This window comes from Meleagris gallopavo, chromosome 19, assembly GCF_000146605.3.
Source record: "Meleagris gallopavo isolate NT-WF06-2002-E0010 breed Aviagen turkey brand Nicholas breeding stock chromosome 19, Turkey_5.1, whole genome shotgun sequence".
In the NCBI taxonomy this organism is placed as follows: domain Eukaryota; kingdom Metazoa; phylum Chordata; class Aves; order Galliformes; family Phasianidae; genus Meleagris; species Meleagris gallopavo.
The window spans coordinates 982,886-1,005,360 of NC_015029.2; the positions used below are offsets into that span (position 1 = coordinate 982,886).

The 22,475-nt window shown below is 47.4% G+C and overlaps 1 protein-coding gene across 9 annotated transcripts in view; it reads right to left on the reverse strand.

Annotated features, from left to right (window-relative positions):
• Positions 1 to 22,475, reverse strand: part of ZNF618 (zinc finger protein 618) — a 128,367-nt gene that overhangs the window by 48,692 nt on the left and 57,200 nt on the right. For 8 of the 9 annotated variants that reach the window (XM_031556138.1, XM_031556134.1, XM_031556133.1 and 5 more), the window contains 3 exons: positions 13,616 to 13,872; positions 10,053 to 10,148; positions 7,425 to 7,502 (listed from right to left, as the gene is read on the reverse strand). In XM_031556138.1, the coding sequence (XP_031411998.1) occupies positions 7,425 to 7,502; positions 10,053 to 10,148; positions 13,616 to 13,872 (431 nt within the window). The remainder of the gene's footprint in view (positions 1 to 7,424; positions 7,503 to 10,052; positions 10,149 to 13,615; positions 13,873 to 22,475) is intronic. The other variant, XM_031556137.1, reaches the window with a different exon arrangement.

A 22,475-nucleotide genomic window follows, 5' to 3' on the forward strand; every position in this document is an offset into this window, starting at 1 on the left:
CATCCTGCCCGTCCCAGGCACAGCAGGGCCGCACGTCACGGGGCTCAGGGACCGACTGACTCGTCTCACGGTGCTGCTCACGGTGTGCCTCTGTAATTAATGCTGAAGGAAATCCTCGTGCATTTCTGGGCAGCCTGGTCTGGTGGTTGGCGACCCTGCACACAGCAGGGGGTCGAAACTAGATGGTCATTGTGGTCCTTTTCAACCCAGGCCATTCTGTGATTCTATGAAAGCAAGACGTCAGCGCTGTGCCCAGCCCAGCTCCCATGGGAGGCACACGGCCCGGGCTGCTGCCACCTCCCCAGGGACTGTGCCCCCGCTGCAACAGCAGCACAGCCTATGCCAGGGATGGGCCACAGCCACAGGAAGCCCCCCGGGGCCGTTCCATCCCGGCTTGCTATGAAAGCATGGGAGAATTCTCCCTCTGCTCTAACACAGCGCCAGCAGCACACAGCAAAGATTACATTCAAGCCCTGAATGAACACAATGGGCAAAGCTGCAAGCTGGAAAACAAAACCCAGTGTTACAAGCCAAGGGTTGTAAATGATGAGGACTTCCAAGCCATTTTGAAGTGTTTCATATTCATCCTAAGCTGCAGATACTGCATGTTATCTAATAAGAGAACCGCGTTTCCAAATATTCCGTGTGTCTCTTGGAACCATGCTCACATTGCTCTGAAAGCCAAAGCTGCGGAATGGCACAGCATTTGTAAATTTAAAATTTGCAACCTTAAGTAATAAACAGTTTGCATTTAATTTCTTTCTTGTTTTTTGAAAAGAAAAAAAATAAATTCCTGAGTGTTTGTGAATTTGTACATTTCTTCCTGGCTAACCTGCCCGATGTGATCACTTTTCTAGGCAGTGAGATTAAACAGAATGCAATTAATTTGGCACAACTTAATAAACAGTGGGGCCAGATTAAAAAACCTCACAAGTCCAACCCCTGCATTTTTCCACAGCTGCTACTTGCTTGAATTCCCCCCCGTCACTTCAGGGAACAGATCGCTGTGGCACAATGGGGTTCTGCAAAATACTGTCCCATTGCTCACAGGCAACGACGTGAATTAACCACAAAAGATACAAGCTATGCGTGCACCAGGCCATTTCTGTCATTTAAATCGCTTTTAAAAACAGTTAAACGTAACAAGCGACATATCGAGCAACACGCAAAGGTTTAAGGAGCAGCCCTGTCTGAACTGTGTTAAGAAATGCTGTTACTCTTAGTCATAAGATAAAGTCTTCCTGAATAAAATAAAATAAAGAAAAAACCTTAAAAATCCCCTACCAGCCCATTCTAAATCACCTTTGGGCTCAGACCAAGTAATTACAGCTTTAAACAAAAGAGCGAATTCTGAGAAAGCTGAAACATTGTGAGATCAGCAGGAAAGCTGGAAAGCAAGAATGTTAACTCCTGTGTCCCAAGAAACTTTCTGCATCTCGTATTAAAATCTGCTGCAGAGCTGGAAACACGCAGTTAAAAATAGGGCGCCTGGGCACAGGGGGCAAACGTCTCCCCAGATATGGCATGGCTTTTCAGCAGCAGGTAACCGTGCAGGTGAAACCCAGGTTTCTTCGGAACAAAAACACCATCTCTACTCAAGATCAGTCATTTCTTCATTAATTTTCTGCTCTCATCTCTCAGAACTGCTCCAACTCAGACTCCACACACAGGCAGACTGGAAGAACACTCACAGCGGAATGAGACATCTTCCTCGTCATATTCTGGGAACTGAGCAGAAACCCTTCCCATAAAATATCAATGCGAGACTCCGGAAGCTCTGAGAAGTTCTCAGACCATTGGAATGAACGTCATCTAAAGACACCAACCGTACTGCGGTGCGCACAGCCCAGATTACAGCAACCAGATTACATCACTAAATAATGAGGAGAAACAACCCAAGCAAAATCATCATTTAGCCCAGGAATGCTCATCTGGAAATAGAGAGCTTCCACCCATTATCAGAGGAAGGCGATGCATCCTGCAAGGGTTAACCTCCAGCCTCGCTATTTTCCTTCACTTGCTTTCTGAAGAATCCTCTGCTGGCTAAAAATTTCACTTGTTTGGCCTCAGCCTAGACATTCTTAAATTTACTTTTTTTTTTAAAGCCTAATAAGTAATTTCAGCCATTTTTGAGTTACCTAGAAGTGAAGTAACTTTCTTGACTCAAAACATGGCAATGTTTCGCTGCTCGTATTGTTCCAACCTGACCAAGCTGTACAAAACGCAACTTCTGAGCTCACTAATTCCTAAAGAGACTCCAAACCTCCTAATGACTTGAAAAGCCCCACGCAGCTCAACAGAAAGCACTGTACATGTCTAAGGCCGGCCTTCCCATAGGCAAAGCCGCAGTGTTTGCCCTGGATGGTTCCTACAGCACAGGCAGAATCTGCAGCTCCAGCTCTGCAGCAGCAGAGAAGCAGAGCAGCTCACAAAGGAGCCATTCAGCTCAAGAAGGCAACTTGTTGGGTTTGTTTTCCAGTTGTGCATTTGGGGAGGCACGGGGTAAGGAACTCAGCTTCTTCATTTCTTTCTAGGTAGCCCAATTGTGAGGATGTTTCTGACTCGGCAGAAAGCTGTGCGTGGGGTTCCAACACCTGCATCTGGGCTCTGAGAGCAAAGCAGAGTGGGAGCTCACCCCAGCAAGCCAGTGCTTCCCCAGCAAGAGATCTCCCCATCCTGGGCACTGCAAAGTGCCAGGAGAATAACCGCTGCCTGAGCTCCTCCAGCCACGCTGAGCACCACAGGGAATGCTCAACGAACCAAGAGAATGCCACTTATCCAATAAGAAACCACCCATTCCTGAAGACAGACAACAAAAACCAAATCAGCCTGAAGAAAGGAAGTCACCTCCAGCACAGCTTCTCTGCCATGGAGACTCAGAGGTGCACATATAAAAAAATCCAGGCAATTTCTCTTGAAAACGATTGCTATAATGAAGAACATGATTTCTGATCTTTAGAGTTGTCACCAGAGTGAGGGTCTGAATGTGGAACTGAGCAGCTCAAAGGAGGCATGAAATCTGGGTCTTGCAAAGCAAGGAGCTGACGAGTAAGGACAAGAAGGGAAAGGGCGAAAGACCTCACGCCTGCAGCAGCCACAACCCCCCAGCTCCCCTGCTACAGCTCCTACCTGGACAGCAGGCAGTGCCCAACTGAGCTCAGAAATATCCCAGTGCAAAGCAGGGGCAATGTGGGACCTTCACATTTCCCCTCCTGGGGACAGAATTTGTGCCACTGACTGAGGACTGGCTATAGGAATGCTTTTTCATTTGTTCTGCCCTGAAGTAATTGTACTGATCAGATCTGGACCACCCTCGTCTCCCATGACAAGAAGTAGGCATCGATCACCATCTCTGCCCATCTGCAGGAGCAACCCACAGCTCCCCAAGTCCTGTCAGCGACACAGGAACAGCACAAGAAAGCAAAAAGCAGCAAAGCTTTTCAAGGGGTAACAGGTATCCTTCAATAAATAACCCAAAGGAGGTACTTCTGCTAGAGGAACCAAAAAACCCCTGGAAGAAAGCAGCTGAGGAGAGGAAAAGTAACTCTAGCTACTCTGACACAGGGCTGGCGAGCTGACCTGTGTCATCAAACCCTCAGGTAACTGATGGGTGGCTACAGTGATGCTCACAGCAAGTATCAGACAAAGAGGGAATGCCAGGTCCTGCTCTTGGTCCTTCCTTGCCCAGCCAAGAAGAAATGATGGAAGGAACCTTCTGGCAGCTGCTAATTGCAGGTAAGAGGCCAACGGAGCTCAAATTGCAGTGCCTTGGGGACAAGCAGACCCAGAAGAGCTGCCCTGCCAGTGCTTCAGGGCTTCATCCAAGACATGGACTGCAGATTCACAGGAAGAACATGCAGAGTGAAGCACAACACCCTCAGTGTATGATCAACCAGGTTATCTCATGTTTGTTATGGTGGTCAATACAAGCTACATAAAACCTTAGATATGCATCTTTTCACCAGAAGTCTGCAGTCTTATGCTATTTCCAGCATTGTTGGTACAGCTCAGTGTCTGATTCTCACTGGATAACAGGACACAGGGCCTTGCTCTATATAAGCTTCTTTTTTTTTCCAGTACACATTATGTGCACATTCAGTGGTGTGTTGTTTCTCTGCATTCAGGTACACTTCTGCAGTGCTTTACCAGCCAGCTCAGGCTCTGCTTCTGGAAGAATCACATTTGCAGAGTTGAATCAAGCTTTCAATTTGATTTCTTGTTGACTGCTGTACAAGAATAAATATCTCATTTTGATTTTCATTGTTTTAGGGCAATTTAAATGCACTTTAAATGTTACTACTGCATGCATCAATTTACAGCAGCATAAAACAACACTTTATAAGTTTCAGAAATACAACTTGTGCTTCTCCATTGCTGACATGAAAATTACAAATGAATTTCCACACAGAAAATTTTGAAAATTTCCATCTTCTATAGCTACACATTAAAAAGACTTTGAAAGCAAAAGGCAAAATGATGTCTTCACCGAGTTCATAAGAAATCTATGGATATCAATTTGATGAGTGCATGTTGATGCACCCAGACCATATGATGCACAGCCTAATTTCACAATCAATATAAATAAACATATAATTTCACAATCAATATAAATAAACATATAAATCCAAATAAATTGAACCACACAACAGGAGGTGACCTCATAGCAATACAGCCCCTACAAATTCCTGTTGAAGTAAGGACCCCATGGTACTTGGTGGAAAGAAGTGAAATAAAAGCAATTCATGCCTCAAATCTAAATACTGCAATTGTTATTGCAAAATTATTGCAGTGCTGTGGAACGACAGTAAAGTCCTCTGTATGAATACATCACAGAATAACAGACTCACAGGATGGTTGGGTTGAAGGGCCCTCACGGCCCCCATCCCCACCCCTGCCGTGGGCTGGCTGCCCCCCAGCTCAGGATGCCCAGGGCCCATCCATGGCCTGGGGCACCTCCAGGGATGGGGCAGCACAGCTCTGGGCAGCACTGCTGGAGCCTCACCCCCCTCTGAGGAAAGGATTTCCTCCCAGCATCTAATCTAAGTGTACTCTCTTTAGTATGAAACTGCTGCCCTTTGTCCTATCACTACAAGCCCTGGCAGAGTCCTTCCCATCCTTCCTGTAGCCCCACGTAAGTACTGGAAGGCTGCAATGAGGTGAGATTCTCTTCTCTAGTCTCAATCAGCCCTGCCCTCAGCCTGTCTCCACAGAGTGCTCCAGACCTCTGAGCATCTTCACAGACTCCTCTGCTTCAGCATGTCCATATCCTTCTCGTGCTGGGGGCTGCAGAGCTGAGTGCAGCACTGCATGTGAGATCACATGAGAGCAGAGCAGAGGGGACCCTCTCCTCTCTCGCCCTGCTGCCCGTGCTGCTTTTGATGTCATCCAGCACACAGCTGGCTCTCTGAGCTGCAAGCACACATTGCTGGCTCACATTCAGCTTTTCATTCATCAGAAACCCCAAGCCCTTCTCTGCAGGGCAGCTGTCGAACCCAGCCACTGCCCAGCCTGTGCTGCAGACCTTGCACCTGACCTTGTTGAACTTCACGTGTTTGCACAGGCCCTCCTCTTCCACCTTTCCAGATCTCTCTGGCAACCCAATTCCTCATCCATCAGGTAGTCCATCTCTCCAGTTCAGATGTGTGTGTGGGACCATACCAAAGGCTTTGGGTGAGTCCAAGCAGATGCTAGTTACACTCTCCTTGTCCACCAATGCTGTCACTGTGTCACAGAATGCCACCACCTCTGTCAGGCAAAACTACGTGCCCTCAGTGAGGCTATGTTAGATGTCTCCACTAACCACCTTGTTCTTCACGTGCATTAATATGCTTTCCAGGAGGATCTGCTCCAGCATCTTACATGGCACAGAGGTGAGGCTGACCAGTCTGCAGTCCCCTTTGTCCTCCTCCTTACCCTTTTAAAAATGGGGGTTCTGGTTCTCCTTTTCCATTCACTGGGGGCTTCACCTGACTGCCATGACTTTTCAAAGGTGATGGAGAGTGCAATAGCAACTTCATCCAGCAGTTCCCTCAGGACCCTAGGATGCATCCCATTGGGTCACACGGACTTCTGCACATTCAGGTTCCTTTGATGGTATCAAACCTGATCTTCTCCCACCGTATGTGGGACAGTTGCTGCTCGCTATTATTTTATGGATTTTTTTCTTCAACTGCTGAGCTCCTTTGCAGCAGTATTTAAAGGACTTCTAGGAATTTTCTTGGTATTTAGAAAGAAAAACCAGTGTTAAAAAACAATTCTGCATGTATCTAAGGATACAGAAGAAGCTCTATGGTGTTAAACAGCACACAAGGACTACGCAACCAAGCAATTAAAGGATGTATTATGTGATGGAACACTGACAAGTCATGGGTGCATGTTCACTTTTCAGCTGCACAGTTGCTGACTTCTGAGAGTTTAAACATACCAAATGTAATACTTAGCATTGATTATTCCTGGATTTACAGTTTTCACTGGGAGATCCCCTTGCACTCCTTCAGACATTCCAGTCAGTCGTTTAATGGAAGACCAAATGCAGTGATATTGCTAGTGACAACTGAGGGGTTAACACAGATGCTCCTACAAATCTGACACACACACACACACACTGCTCAACTCAGGTGAAAGAAAATACAAACACTGAAAAGTTCCTGATGTAGCTGCAAGTGCCTACAAAACAGTCAAGCAAAACTTTCCCACCTCTGCAATTAAGTAACTTGAGATTGGCCAGGCTTACAGAGATTTAGAATAAAATAAAAATCACTTCTGACTGAGCATAAGACATTTCATGCAAACAACACATTTGGAAAACGACCTCAGCAAGAGCACAGGGGTGATTTCAAGCATCATTTTGATGCGTACATGAAAACACAGGGGCATCACCATTGCCTATACAAAGCGAGATACCCAACTTGGCAACCTGTGCTATGGGCATCCAGAAACAGCAACCGAATCAGCACCTCATGTGTTTTACCACGTGTAATCCTCTTTTATAAATAAAAGCAACCCTCTGAGCCTGTATGAACATCCTGAAGTCCTGAAGTTTGCTTTGGACTGTCACCGTCCTCCACTCACGCACTGCAGGGATGGACCAGAACACCTCAGGCAGATGCCCACCCTTGGGGCTGGCATGAGACTTTGTCTGCTGGGAGAGCCTTGTGATCTGCAGCTCTGCCAGCACACAGCACTGCCCCAAAGAGCCCCATGCAGTAAAAACTATGGCTACCCCAGTGCTCCCAGCACAGCAGCTGATCACAATTTCACTGCTGGAGCGTAAAGCCGCAGAGTTCAGCCAGTCACCAAGCTCAGCCTATGCACAGGCCACCCAACAGAGAAGCAAAGAGCAACCTTCAAGGTCTACTCAAAAACACTCCCTGAGCCTCAGTGTTACCCCAGGATTCCCAAATATTTGAGCAGGAGTGAGATACCTCTATGCGCTCGCACATGGGTCTGGAAACAGTTGTAATACTTGTATTTCTTCCCACATATTCCACACTCATAAGACCCTGAAAAACAAGACAGAAAGGTATACATCACCACATTAGATCAGGAAAAACAGCCTCACAATTTACTTATCCATAAACCAGGGACAAAAGAATGCAGTTTGCAGTAAAGTAATTTCTGGAAGGTTCATGGAGATAAGTGCAGGAAATCACTATCCCAGACTCGATTCTTTTTTCAGCCTTATTTAAGATTCCATGGCATATTACCCCGAACTTACATTTTCAGTATAACTTTATAAATTTGCTAACATGAAAGGACCTCTCTCAAAATAGCACGACTTATAATTTTATAATAATGACTAATATTTCCTATGGACAGAAATAACCTTGAATTACTTTTCAGTAAGTTCCTAGTATATGGGAAAAAGAGCTTTCCGACTGAAAAAAGCAGGCAGTATGTTATCTTCAGGCAAGCAGTTTTCAAAATTTCTCAAGAAATGTACAATGCACAAATTTCTCAGGAAACCCATAGAGATTTGGTAAATATCCACCCAGAGGAAACCAAATAGATACAAATAGAACTTCTGACCTTTTTAAGGAAAATCACATGACCACAACAGTCTCTCTTCTCAATTTGTGTATCTAATTCAAGAAAACACACATCTGCAAACAGTCATTTGAAATGAAACCAGAGGAACAGAGCTGGGAGAATCATTTGTAATGATGAAATCATGCAATGAATTCTGCCTCTTCTGTTTATCGGACAGGCAGACACAAATTTCCTCAGATTTATCATTTAAGACAAGCCAACTTTCTTGGCAAACAGGTTATAAATCAGCCTTTCAAGCTCTCACTTGCAAAATGTGTTGCATTTGTCAGCTGTCCATCAGTGGGCAAGAAACCGATCCTGCATGTCCTCACCCACAGAGCAAGGCAGCACCTACTGCAAGAGGAGGTGGGACAAAGGAGGGCTGAGTTACTGCTCACTATGAGCAGAGCTTCCTTCCCATGGACACGCATGCAACTCCAGAACAGCCTTTTCCTGACCATGGGAAACAGCAAAACTCAGAGACGAGCCACAAATGAGAACACAACATTCACGCACACATCCAAACAAACGCTCCCAAGCATCATCTCACAGCAGTACTTACCAGTGCCACTCAAGACAAAAGAACAAAATCAAGAGTCTTTTTTGAACACACTACACTCACATTCTTTTTTTCCCACGTCCCGTTGCTTACAGCTTGGGAAGAAAACAACCCTCCTTCCATCTCAGAGCAGCACAGAATTTCCTGTCCAGCATGCTAGCATCACTTCAGACTGTCCTTTGAGCTTAAGAGGACACTCTGTCAGTGATGCTGAAACAGGCAACTGGCTACAGCCCGATACACAGGAGTACACATCTGACAAAATACTCCACCACACCCCTACTGCAGCCAGCTCACTATCTCTCAACTGCTCCACAGCCTCTTATTTATCACAGCCAGCTGCATTTCATGCATAGAGATACACTTGGATGGGACAGTCATCCACACTGGTCACTCCACAAGGGTTTTCCTGAGTAAAATCCAGGATATCAGCAAGTCAACAGCATCTGCCAGACCTATCTTCCATGCCTGAAGACTGATGATGTTAACCATCAACCTTCACAGTTCTCTTCTGCAAACTGTCCCAGCTGGAGCCCCAAAGTAAGTGCAGCCAGAAGATGAGCACACTGCTCTCACTTAGGCCCTACCAATCCTTAATTCTGCACAATAGCTGAGGTTCAGCTGTACCAACAGCAAAATGAGACTTGCACCCACCTGCAGCCCTAAAGCAGCACTGTGCACATACAGAGCACTGGAAAAAAAAAAGATAAAAAGCAGTGAGGGGCTCTAGGCTGACTTTTTTTTCCTTGCGTTTCTTGTATTCCTCCCTTCCTCTGCAGATGGTCTACAGCACACACATGCATTTGCTTGTGCAGAAGTTCTTCTAGAAAATATAACCCCATACAAGTGACTGCAGTGCTCTCCCTCCCTGGCACAAACCGAACTGCACAAGGGACTCTGCCTGGGAAGCAAGGACAGGAGGTGGCCCAGCATGTCCCACGGCCACATATCATCCCCCCATAAATACCCAGGTCTCAGGTGCAGTGTGGGGAAAGCTGCAGTCAGCTCCTCCAGAGGACCTCTCCCCACCTCCTGCATGCAGATGGCAGAGCAGGATGATCCACGTGGGGACAGGGAGACAATCCAGCAGCCCACCCAGGAAGAGGCAGAGGCACAGGTCCCAGCATGAGAGAAAGGAGGGACGATTTGCCACAATAACACGTTAGAGTGAAGGTAAAGCAAAGGAAAAGGCATCACTTGGTAAAGTCTTACAGAGAACATGTCTGTGTTGCCTTTGACACTTCCTCTGCAGTCACGGTTTGTCGTGGACTCTGCCAGCTTTGGAATGTCATGCAGGTTAAAGCTGTTTGCAGAAGTGGAGATGGGGAAAGATTTGGGTTAGTTGGTGCATTCAGCTTGGCCAGGCTCCTACTGAGCCTTGCAGCTGGAATTTGGGCACACACCCGGTGCGTTCAGAGCCTTCTCCTGCTCCCTGATTAGACTTTCACACCCTTCCATCACATACCAGCCGTGTATCTCAATGCATGGTCAAAAATCCAGGTCCCTGAATATCGATTTCGTGTATATCCAACGGGAGAGCCACGTTCCACTGCTTTTCCATCTACATTGTGCAAAAAAAATAAATCAGAAAGGAGCCCTTAAAGTGGATGTACTTCCAAAGGATAAGGATGGCTGATGCCTATCAAAAATTTCGGAGACCCATCTGTCCCCGTGGCTTGGCAACAAACTGTCAGAGGCTGCACAGAGGTTAAGGTTTTTGCAGCACTGTTTTGTGGGGTTTAACCAGAGAGAATCCAAAGTGCTCAGGAATTACATGCCCTGAGCAGCTCAACAAGTGAGAGATCAGTGTCGTGGCACAAATCAAGCATATGTATGTACTCCCAAAGCAGAAGGATTGACTCTTTGTCTCAGAAATGTTTCTGATTTTATGTATTACTTGAAAAATCCTCTCCAAAATACTTCTTGTAAAGCAGGGACCATGCCGAGAGTTTCAACAGCCTTGTATAAAGCTTCTCCTCATCATCTCACAGGTAACTGCAAACAGCCCTCCAAAGCACCACTGCTGAGGTATCCCCAACGTTACACAGTGACCCAACACCAGGCCAGCAGCCCACCCCGTTCTCTTGATTTGAAACGCCAGTACTGTTTAATTTTCCTCTCCAATTTATACGGCTCTGAGGTGAACTTCTCAGCCTCCCTGCCCTCCCAGCCCTGCCAAATGCTGATGTGCTGGAGCTATTTGAATGGCCCTGGCCGAGGTCAGCACGTGGAGCTAGGAAGAGCATGACAGGAAGGGAGGAGCAGGGCTGCTGACTGGGCTGGGAGCAGAAAGGTGGAGGCACAGGGCCTCGGCCTGCCATGGGGAGCAGAGGGCCCAGCTGGCTTCCTTTGCTTGGGGTGCCCCAGGTGGGAACTCATGTGGCGTGTGAGATTTCTGTGGAAAAGCAGATGAAAAGCAAGCAATCCAAAAGCACAAACATCAGCACTGTGCCTTCAGCCAGGCTGTGAGCCTCTTGTGCAGCCACCACAAACCTTGGAACAGAGACTGCAGTAGTGCAGAGCTCAGGGAGAGACACGGGACCCTGCAGCCAGGCAGGAGATGGATGCACGAGGCCTAAGTTGATCAGAACACTGCAAGAGAGCAGCAGCAGCTGTGCAGGAAATCCCCGTTATAAAGTCCTGGTAGGAGCAGACAAAACCATGAAGGCAGCAGAGGCCTGCAGGAGATGTGCAGCTCAAAACAAAGGCACAAACCCTGCAACGCACGATGCAGTGCAGCCCCAGCACTGAGCCCCCAGGGAAGCTGCTGTCACCCAGAGCCACTTGTGCTCGGCTGCCTGTCCTCACAGCACCACGAGGACACGGCCTGGGGGGCACTTCCAGGGGATGGAGGGGTTGTGTTTACCTCTGACTCTCTGCTTCATCCTACGCCATGAATTTCTATCAAAAATAACCATTTTCAACACCTCAACTCTCAGTTTCCCCAATGAAACGATGGACAATCCTACCAAAGTGCTGCCCTTCTGCACGGCTGAAGCGATTTCGACCCAGGACTACCAGATCACATCACAACAACTGCTGCAGAGCCTTTGCTTGGCAGCGGGGAACCCCAGCATCCTCAGCTGTGATCTCGGGCTGCCCGTGAGCAGCAGCCAAAATCACCAGCAAAGCAGCAGGCATGGGACATTTCTCCTTTGAGCTCCACAGATGTCTGTGGCCGTGGAAATAGTGCCTGTCTGCGGTTTCTTTGGGGGATGGAAGGACCAGAAGAATTGACTGGGAGCCAGCTCCAAGGAACTGATATCTGGGCACCAGGGTCGGTCAACACAGAGCACAAGTATTTGGTGGCCAAACAGAAAAGTTATTCAGAGTCACTTCCCCAACAGACGAGAATTATGTGAAGGGCTGAATGCATGGGGGCACTTAGGAGGCTCCACAAAGGGATCGGCTGCTGACTGCCAATGGCCTCAGGACCAAGTTGCCTTTAAAGAAGCCCAGCGTGAGGCTATAAAATAACAAATATGACAAACACTTCATTTCAAGAAGCACTTCCAAAGAGTAGTTCTCCAGTTTACTTTCTGGGGCTTTCAACCACCACTTGCTAACCAGTAAATAATCCCCCATCCCTCTCCCCATAGGGAGGGAAATCATGCCCCCCTCACCCCAGCCCATCCCCATGACCATCAGTCAGGGCGTGTTGTGTGCATCCAGACTAGCCAACAGCAAAAACCCACTCCCTGCTTTGTACAACCTCAGCTGAAAACCACATCCTCTGAGGACACCACCTGCAGAGCCCAGCCAGCAGCATGGGGATGAGGTTTGACAGACGCCCAGCTCCATGCAGCTGGGAGAGAAGCTCCTGCTGCCTCTGCTAAGTGGCCTGGGGCACTGGGAACACTCCTGTGCTTCAGGGTTGCCCATCAGGCTTCAGCTTCTCAAGAGCTGTGAAGGCACAAAAAGATCTGAAAGTACACAGAGTATTCCCTCCACATTAGAAGACTTCTAAGCTGGAGCCAGTTACAGGCTTCTTAGGCCTTCCTTGAAGTTGATCCTGCATAACCAGCAGCGACCTCCTGCTCTTCCATTCTGAACAGCTGTCCTACTGGAAAAGGGAAGACAAGGACAAGGATTCTCACAAGACAATCCCCAGCTAATGACACCCTCCAGGGTTTCTTTCCAACAGTGAGAACAGTGATCAAGCGAAAACCAGGAGAAAACCTACCATCAATGCCTCTTTTCCCTCCCTCTGCAAGACAAACCAACCACAACAGCAACACCAGGCAGCTCAAATTAGCTTCCTCCCTTGAAGGAAACCTGGTCCGACCCCTCTCTTCTTTGTATCAGCAACTGCCTCTGCTCTCAATGGCTGGGACCTGCTCTACATCACAGCCAGAGGAGGAAACCTTCCAGCAGAAGCAGAGCCTCGTCCAGGACTCCAGACATTCCTGGTGCAGTAGGAGACGACAGTGTGATGATTACAGGGAGAAGAAAAGGATTCTTCTCATCACAGCCATAGGTGGGGTGAGGACAGGAAGTACTGCTTCACTGTTTTGGAAGTGGTGCACCACAGCCAGCTAACAGCTGAAATCATTCCCACGAGGTTACAAGAGAAGCAAACAAACAAACAGCAAACTGCAGAAACTGTTTTTAACCTAAATCTAATTCTTTACAGGAAGCATTTGTTGCCTCAAGGCAACTTTCCTCAAAATATTCCAACTTCCTCTCCTGCTTTCCTCCTCACCTATGACCAACATAGGTGGCAGCAGTCCCGGCTTCACCATGAATTTTATTCAACTGATGGAGAAGTGATTCAACACATCAAAAGACACGATAATCCTTCTTACAGTGACCCTTATCATGGCTGAGTCCTTAGTGGTGATCAGATACAAAAAGAAGGCAATAATTTAAATAAAGTCAACCATCCTGAGCCAGGAACTGCAGTGCCCCTTGGCTCCAGCCCATCCAGCAGAGCCAAGCCTCCAGGAGCAGCTCTCCAGAGCATCTTTCCTGCCCCCCCACCAGGGGCTCAGGGCACTGAGTGATGGGACGCACCGACCCGCAGCTTACCGAGCGTCTGCTGGTTGCGGACCCCTCCGATCACCACGCAGATCTCAGCTGGCACATCTCCCGGCCCATCTTTTATGTTCTTCTTGGAATCTTTGGTGTCATCCTGCCAGATCACCTCTTCGATGTAGTCATCTGGTACCTCTGTTTTCACCTTCACCTCAGTCATCATTCCAGCTTCTTCACTGGGTGAGGACTGAGATGTCACCGAATCGGAGCCCTCTGCCTTTGGGCTCCGGGGGCTCCTCTTCAAACACTCCCTGAATAGGGGGAAAACAGGAGAAAAAATGAGTTCTAATTTTCATGCACTCACTTCTAACGACTAGAACTTAAACAAAGGTACTTTTGCTTAATGCAATTTCTTTAAAGTGATTGTCTGTCATATAGGGTAAATAATAAAAATTTAACCAGACAAAAGTAATAAAACCACCTGCCAATACTGAAAATAACCTCAAACAACACAAACAACAGTAGCAGTTGAAAACAGCCTGAATCTCTCTTTACAGAGAGAGTGGTGAGGTGCTGGAACAGCTGCCCAGAGAGGCTGTGGATGCCCCGTCCATCCCTGGAGGTGTTCAAGGCCAGGTTGGATGGGGTCATGGGCAGCCTGGGCTGGTATCAAATGTGGAGGTTGGTGGCCCTGCATGTGGGAGGGAGGTTGGAGCTTCATCATCTTTGAGGTCCCTTCCAACCCTGGCCATTCTGTGATTCTGTGTCAATCACTGAACAGGAGCACAGAACTGGTCCAGGACCCCAACACGGGCAGTCCCAACTTCCAGTGCTGTGCCAAGAGTAGCCCACTCATGCAGAAGAAATGCTGAATGACCCCAACATTTTAATTTGGAATTCACTCTGCCTTCATGCATTCCTCCATGGGGCAACCTAGTCTTGCAGAATTCCTTTTAGCCCTTCAAAGCAACCTGACCCTCACCCTATGGTTCTCATATGGCTGCACTTAACATACAGTGATGACTGAAGAGGATACGTATGTATTATGATAACAGCTTCCAGGGAGACTAAGTTATGGGCAGATGCAAGCATCAAAGATGGCAGAGAAGGTGTGGTGGGCCAGGAAAGATGGGTGAGGAAAGCAAGGGTCCATTCTTCAGGAGCAGCTGAAGGAAACAGTACGTGTTGTTATCTGGGAAATAGAAAACCAGAAAGTCATGGGGAAAAGAATCTAAACAATCGAGTCCTAGAATGGCCTGGGCTGCAAAGGCCCACAGTGCTCATCCAGTTCCAACCCCCTGCTGTGTGCAGGTCACCAACCAGCAGCCCAGGCTGCCCAGAGCCACATCCAGCCTGGCCCTGAATGCCTGCAGGGATGGGGCATCCACAGCCTCCTTGGGCAACCTGTTCCAGTGCCTCACCACCCTCTGGGGGAAAAACTTCCTCCTAATATCCAATCTAAAGTACACAAATAAACTCTTAACTCCCCATAAGAGAAGGCAGAAACCAATACACCCCAAAGCTGTGGGATAACATCATCAGATTTAATTTACTAAGAAAAGTGGTGTGGTGGCAAAAGACAGATGGATTTTAAGTACAACAGACAAGGACCAGGTGTAGCTCCGTTTCCAAATGCACCATCCCACCACTTATTCTGGGCTTCCTGTTTTCAAGACTGGTTATTAATAAATTCCAACACACAATGCAATAATAAAATAATTGCTGGTTCAGTTGTACAAAATCAGAAGAACTGAATACATAACAAGAGCTTAGACTGTACAAACTGGAGATTTTAAAGAGTCTGTGACATTACTTAGAGTCATAACAACCAGAACAGCTACAGAAAAAGTTATACGTAGAAGCAATAGACAAAACTAAGTGAAAAATAGGCTGAACTTCGGGATGAGAGTTATTAGATCATACAATAATGAAAAAGAAGGAAAACCCCACTGCTTGGAACATCACAGGAAGTCAGAAGAAAGCACAAATTAACAAAAACAACTCTTGCAATGCTTTTAGATGCTGGTTACGGAGCTGGAAGACAAATCCAATCGCTGCAAGTGGAGGAGAAGCAGCTCAGTGGGTAAGGCTGGGAGGCTGGGATGAGAGAGCAGATGAAGGAAGAGAACAATCTTCTGCAATAATTACTGCACAACCTCCTACATGGACATGTAGCTGCTATCTCAAAATGGGTCAATCACATGACATCACCAGATATTTTATTATTCATCCCTTCATTCTCATTATGGAATGAAATGTGCAATTAATAGCCCCTAAACAGAGCGAATTAGCCTTGACCTGCCTTCGCAATCATTCCCATCCTCCTCACACATGCTTCCCTCCATACTCCCAAAATCATCCAGGGCTTTCACAAGCGAGAAAGATGAATTAAGACAGAGAAAATGTGGTTGAAAATTGGAAGTTCTTTATGGTAATATTATTGGATGTCCAAAAAGGTCCATCAATCTCAGCAGACAGCAATGCAGTCGAGCGCCTGCTCCAAAGCTGAGGCAAAGGCAGCAGCCAGGAGCGAGTACAGAGGGTAGGATCAATTGTAAATCAATCACACACAGCAAAGGTGTGAAATGCAAAACACTGAAAAAGGCAGCAAAAGCTGTAGGTCCTGGGGAGAACCATCCTCCCCCTGGGGGCAGGGGAGGAAGACCAAAACCAAAGCAATACAGTTCTCACTGTTAAGCAGAAAAGCAGTCTGTAAAAGCTGGCTTTTCACCTCAATTGAAGGCAAAACAGCTCAGTTTGATGGCACAACAACTTGTACAGGACAGTCCTGCACAGAGTGACACAAAAATCAATGCAGGACCCCGGTGACATGGAAGTAAGAGCCTGCACAGCCAGCACTGAGGTTATGCGTACAGCTTTCTGAGCAGAAGATTAACAGGAATAAGAGAGATCTTCTGACAACGCCTGGCTTTGCAATATCCAGCCATAAATCAGTACACGGCCCAGAGACAGAAACGAGCCAAGTGTAATAAGGTAAAATGCTGTCCTCAACATGTCCTGCTCCTGAGCAGAGGCATTTCCAGAGGGCTTCCAAAGTGGTTGATTTAGGGCAGATTTACTCATGTTCTGGAGTTAAATCTGACATCACTGCTGCTAAAATGTACGGTTGACCCAAGGAGAGGTGGAGTCAGAAAGGAAGACTGTAAAAGGGACACCAAAACCAGTGATCCCAGTCACTCTGAACAGCTGCAATGTGGCCCAATGCGCACAAGAACGTGGTGCATCAGTCATAGTGCTCATCTCCCACTCACCAGGTCACTGCAGCCACAGGGCTGTGCTCTGACCAAAGGAGTAGTCAGATTTGGGGATACGTGTGCATGAGAGCAATGGGATTGCATATGGAGGTCATTTTCTCTCTGTGCAAAGCCACAACGCCTGCCCTGGTGCATTGCTGACAGGCTGAGAGCATCGTTTTTAAAAAGTGATTAGCAAAGCTGGAGAGAATTCTAAAGAGAGGCACTGACATGGTCCAAGAGTGGGAAAAAACTCTTTGTGACTTCATGAGACTGAAGAATTTGAAGCTGTTTTTAATGCCAAAGGAGGGCTGAGAGATTATTTGATCGCAGCATATTATCACTTTCACGGGGAGAAAATGTTGCCTTTCCTTAATTTGTCAGAGAAGAGTCAGAGCTCATAGCTGGAAGCTGGAACCAACTGAAATGAGGCATAAAATATTAGCACTGGTGGTGGTCTACCAGAACAACCATTTTCCATTTTCTGCTCAGGCAGAACAGATCTCTTAAAGGTTTCAAACCCAGAGCACCCACACCTGGCCAGTCCCAGCGCTGGGTGCTCCATCCATCCCTGCACTGAGCTGCGTGCCTCAGCCCAGCTTGGTGGCATGAAGCTGCAGCATCAGACCGATGGGTTCTTAGAAACTCTGCTCTTCACACACAGTGACTCTCCGTATCCAGCTCCGCCAAGAAAGTTAACTTCCCAGCTGGGCTGGCTGCTCCTAGCTGGGACCTAAATCTGCAACTATTAATTAAAAGCAATACCACTGCTCTGACATTGCCCCGCAAGTCAGAAACCTGAGCAGACACTCAGTGTACAGCGTATCCCAAATGTTTTTCCAACTGTCATCTGCAGGATTTCATAGCACAGAAACCTGGAAAGGAGTCTGCAGATCCTCTCAAAAACAAAATGAAAAACCCACAGCACCACTGGACTTTCACAACTGTGATCCTTTCTGTCTTCTGATGCTTTCCAGAAGAGATGACAGATGTACCCAGGCGTGAGGGAAGCAAGCCTACAGCACCAGAGCACTTCACTGAGCACCCAGCATCACCTGGAACCCGTCAGGGAGATCTGTGCAGAGCCACATCCCACTCACATCCCAGGGAAAGTACTCAAGAGCTGAGGTAAAAAGGGAATAAATGATCAGCGCTCTCTTTAAGAGGTGCCAGTGCTGTTTTGATGAAGAAGGAAGAGCTTCAACTGCAGACTCGCTCCAGTTGAACGTTCACAGGAGCACCATGGTTTGAAAAATACCTTCACATACATGGAACTGGAGCAACCGAGTCCCAGTCCTCTTTTCTCTAGTACTCCCACAGGTACATGGACAGTACCTTCATCTCTTCTCACAGCCTCTGAAGGACCGGTGTACAGACTGAAGAGAATTTGTCTGAAGGCTACAAGATCTTGACTTGAGCAATGGGGTGACTTGCTAGCAATGCCAAAGAACTTCCCTAGCAGCACAGCATGTCCATGGTCCTACTTCATCCAGCCACCCTACACCAATGGCACAGAACTGAAACCACTGGTCAGAATGGTTCACCCAGTGCCTCCATTTGGGCCCATGCAGCTTTGGAGAGAGATGAAGAGGGCAGCAATGGCGGAAGATGGCTCTAGGAGCAAACAGAGCATCACCTGTGGAGGACTCTCTTCTGGTCACATGAAATCCAGCCAGTGTGTACAGCAAAACTAGGATCAGGCCAGGCTCCTTGGTCTGAAGCTCAGCTACCAATTTGCTGAAGCTATGCCATTCACAACTGAATATAATCATCTCCAGAGCCCAGAGGGGAGCAGTGCTGAAGGAACAAACAATGTGGGATGGCTGAATTTAAAGCTTCCTGGCACAACTGGGGAAAACAGTACCGACAGATCACAGCAAGTGGGTAGAGAAAGTGAAATCACAACACTGGAAAACCTCAGACAGCATGGAGAGGGGAATACTCTAGGGTCTGTAAGCTCAAGAAAAGTGATCCGGTAAGCCATCATTTCTCCACCACCTCTTTGGTCCTAGCATGTTAGATGCTTTGCAAGTCCATGATGCTGCACTGGCTGTGAGCTATGCTGATTTTCGCTTCTTCTTTCAGAGGGCCTTCAGTGAGAGATAAAGCAGGTCTACAATATACTTCTCCAGAAAATCTCCTTGAGATTCACAGTAACACAGAACATGCTGCCTGGCCTTCAGTGAAGTCAGGAATCAACATTACATCCTGGCAGTACAAGCACTTTTCAACGCGATCCACAATGTGACCATGACTGCAAGCACTGTGACACGAGGACAGAGCTCACACTGGGCCAATACTGACATCAGCCCCATCTACTGAGCTCTCAGAGGGTACTGCTGGGTAACACAGGTACCAGGGACAGGATCAGAGCCTAAGGGAGAAGGATGAGACAGATCCCGGCCCTGGGGACCTGCACCTCATCCCTTGTGATGGTTTGGAATGCAGTCCCTGAGCTCAAGCCATTCCTTCCTGAGAGTGAAACAATGCAATTCCACAGTGTTCAAGCGCTCCCTTCCAGGCATTGGCTGCAATTACCTCTGCAAGTCCAACCTGCATTTAACATGGCAAGTTGTCTTAGAGATCCAAGAGGCTTTTGCTTGTTGAGGAGAGGAGGCAGAAGCTGCTCACCACCATCACTCAATGGCAAGCTTGGTTGCTCCTACCTGTGAGCTACTGTTTCACTTTCCAGAACAGGTCTTACGGATTTTAAACATTAAAGAGACAAACAAACATTATATGTGTACGTGTCACTCCTCTGCCTAAGTAGGTCACATAGCCAATTACTGTATCACCAGCTCCACCATCTCATAATGCTTGTTTCCACACTGCTGCCTGCTTTGATCATCAGACTTTCATCTTCTGATGACGATACGGCCACTTTCATGTAAAACACAGGCATGTGAAGGCAGAAGAGATTTAAGGAGGCTTGATGAAGAGTCAGCATGGGGAGCTGGACAGTATGGGTAGGTACATCTTCCTGGAATCGTTTAGATGGAGCTACGAGAGCTCCTAAAGGCCTAAAGCTTCAGCCAGCCAGACGATGCAGCAAGGAAATAGGTAACAATGCCTCATGAGCAATGCTCTTCCAGAGGGAAGAACCAAGGAAATGGGTGGCTGCTTGCAAGTCTCCTCTGCACTGTAACTCTATCAATGAAACCAGTGAATCTCTTTCCAGCCAGCTTTCTGCCAAAGAAGGAATGGAGGGGAAAGAGGTGCACATCACAGAGCTGCAATACGGTGCTGTTTTTATCTTTGAAGAGTATTTCTTTCTGGCTGTGATAAGCAGAACCGGCAATGACTGAAAGCAAATGGGAACCGTCAGCTGCTGCAGCCAGAAGAGACTCAGATTTGCAGTCTGCTTTTTCTGATCTGGAGTAGCATTCTCATAAATAATGAAAGTGACTAAAAGCTACTTAAAAAACACACACTCCTCCCTTATGAAAGAATGAAGAAAAAAACTCAATTACAAAAGGACATTTCTTCCAGCTAGGAATAATTTGTCATGTAATTCTCTGAAGACAGCAACAGCAACATGCATGCTCAGTGCCCCCTTTTGAGTGATCTGTGATTGTGTATGTACTCAGATGGATTCTAATGAGCTATTTTTATAGCACACATCCTGCTGAGCTTTTGGGGAGGGGCAAAGTGAGATCAACGGAGAATCGGCCTTCAACGTCAGCTCCTGGGTATTTTCTCTCCAAAGGAGAGGAAAAGGAAGTAAATGTGGAGGAGGATATACTCTGAATCAACACCTACAAAGAAAGCTCTTCCTCCTCAGCAGCAAACATGGAGCATCCACAACTTCTTCTGGACTCCGTTCAAGCTGGAAGAAGCACAGACACACCGCTAATGCCCTGACAGCAATGACGGCAACACCTAACTCGCCCATGGCCACGCTATTGCTCAGTCCTTGGTTTGCTCTTCCGGCCTGCAGGACCAAAGAGATTGAGAAGAGCACAGTAATTAGGATCACGCGGTGGATCCTTGCAGGGCCAAGCTTTGCAGGGCCCACCAGGAGTGTCACCAGTGGGACACCACAACTTGCCTTCTCAAAACCAACGGGCAGCTGGCTGATGTCATGCCAGACGGGAAGGCCTCAGCTGCCCAAAAGGAAAGGAAGCAAAACCACAGTTGAAAAAATGGGGCTCAATTTACAGATGTCTACCATGGTTTTCAAAGAGCCATGACTGGAGCTAAGGGAAGTGGAATGGATAGAACAGATGGAAATGAATTCTGAGTTTACATGGAAATGATTAAAGTAGAAATAGAATGATATAAGCATAAAATCTGCTTGACTGATGAATGGTTCATGGTGGCCTTCCTATCCCTCCTCAGTTCTCATTTGCTGCAGAGGAGTGGAGCAGGTCAGAAAGCAGAGACAAAATGATGTCCTCCATCAGGGCCATCTCTGCCACAGGTATTACTGGGCAAAAAGTCATCTGAAAGAACAGGTAGGCAGGAATTGTTTTTCTCAGTGTTAGAGATGAACACTGCTTCTCATCTCCATGCTTCCTGCTTCAGCTCCGCATGCTCTCCCTACTTGCCCTGCCAGTGCCCTGAGGCACAGCTCATGGCCATTCCTCCACCAAACCCACCGCTGCAGACTGATCCAGTGCCTCTTCTACATGGAGGCTGTCTTGGTTTCCATGTGTGAGGTTCAGGAGCAAAAGCCACATTGCTGAGTGCCTCCTATGTATCAGTAGCTTCCAAGGCAAAGATGGTGCATCCAGCATGCATCACTGCCTCTGGTCACTGAGCCACACTCCGCTTGGTTTGCTAAAAAGAGATAATTTTACTGGGAATCTCCCCTCCACAGCAGCAAACAACCTCTTCTGCTGTCTTTCGAGTCAAAAATATTCTGGCTCCTTCCACTAATGTCTGGGAACCCACACGAATGCTGAAGCACAGACATCACAGTGAGACAAAGCAACGCACACTGTGGCAGCAGCTGCTGGTGAACATCCAAAACCCAAGCCCCTGGTCACACAGTGCCACTGGGTTAGCTGCTCAATAAATATCACTATTTTTATGGAGTTCATACATTTAGAAGGATTGAGAAAGACACATCAGGTAGGATGACTGCCTGCTTCCAAGGGCAGCCAGCCACATTAGTGACTAACACAACACATAGTGTGGTGTGAGGGTTATGAAGACCAAGGCCCACCTAACAGCAAAATCTCATGAAAGAAGCAACTGAGGAGACACCCAAGGTCAGGCTGGACGGCACTCTAAGCACCTGATGGAGCTGTGGGTGTCCCTGCATTCACTGCAGGCAGCTGGATTACAAGAACCTTCAAGAGTTCCTTCCGATGCAAACATCTCTATGATTCTGTGACTTCCAATTGGATGTGCTGCACCACCACAGCCTGAGCTTTACACAGTGATCCCAGTGCCAGCCCTCACCATCATCTAACTGACTGCCTGCATTTAGCAGTAATCTTCCTATGCAATAAAAATGGAAGAAGAAATTCTGACCAGGAATGTGAGCGTTCCTCTGCTCAGAGCGTTCTCAGCATGCTCTATCAACTGCTTTCCAGTCATCTGGGTCTCAAGACAAAACTAAACCAAAACATAACATAAACTGAAAAATAGCATATCCCTCAGCATCCCGTGTGCTGAGGGAGCTGGCGGAGGTCATTGCCGAACCGCTCTCCATC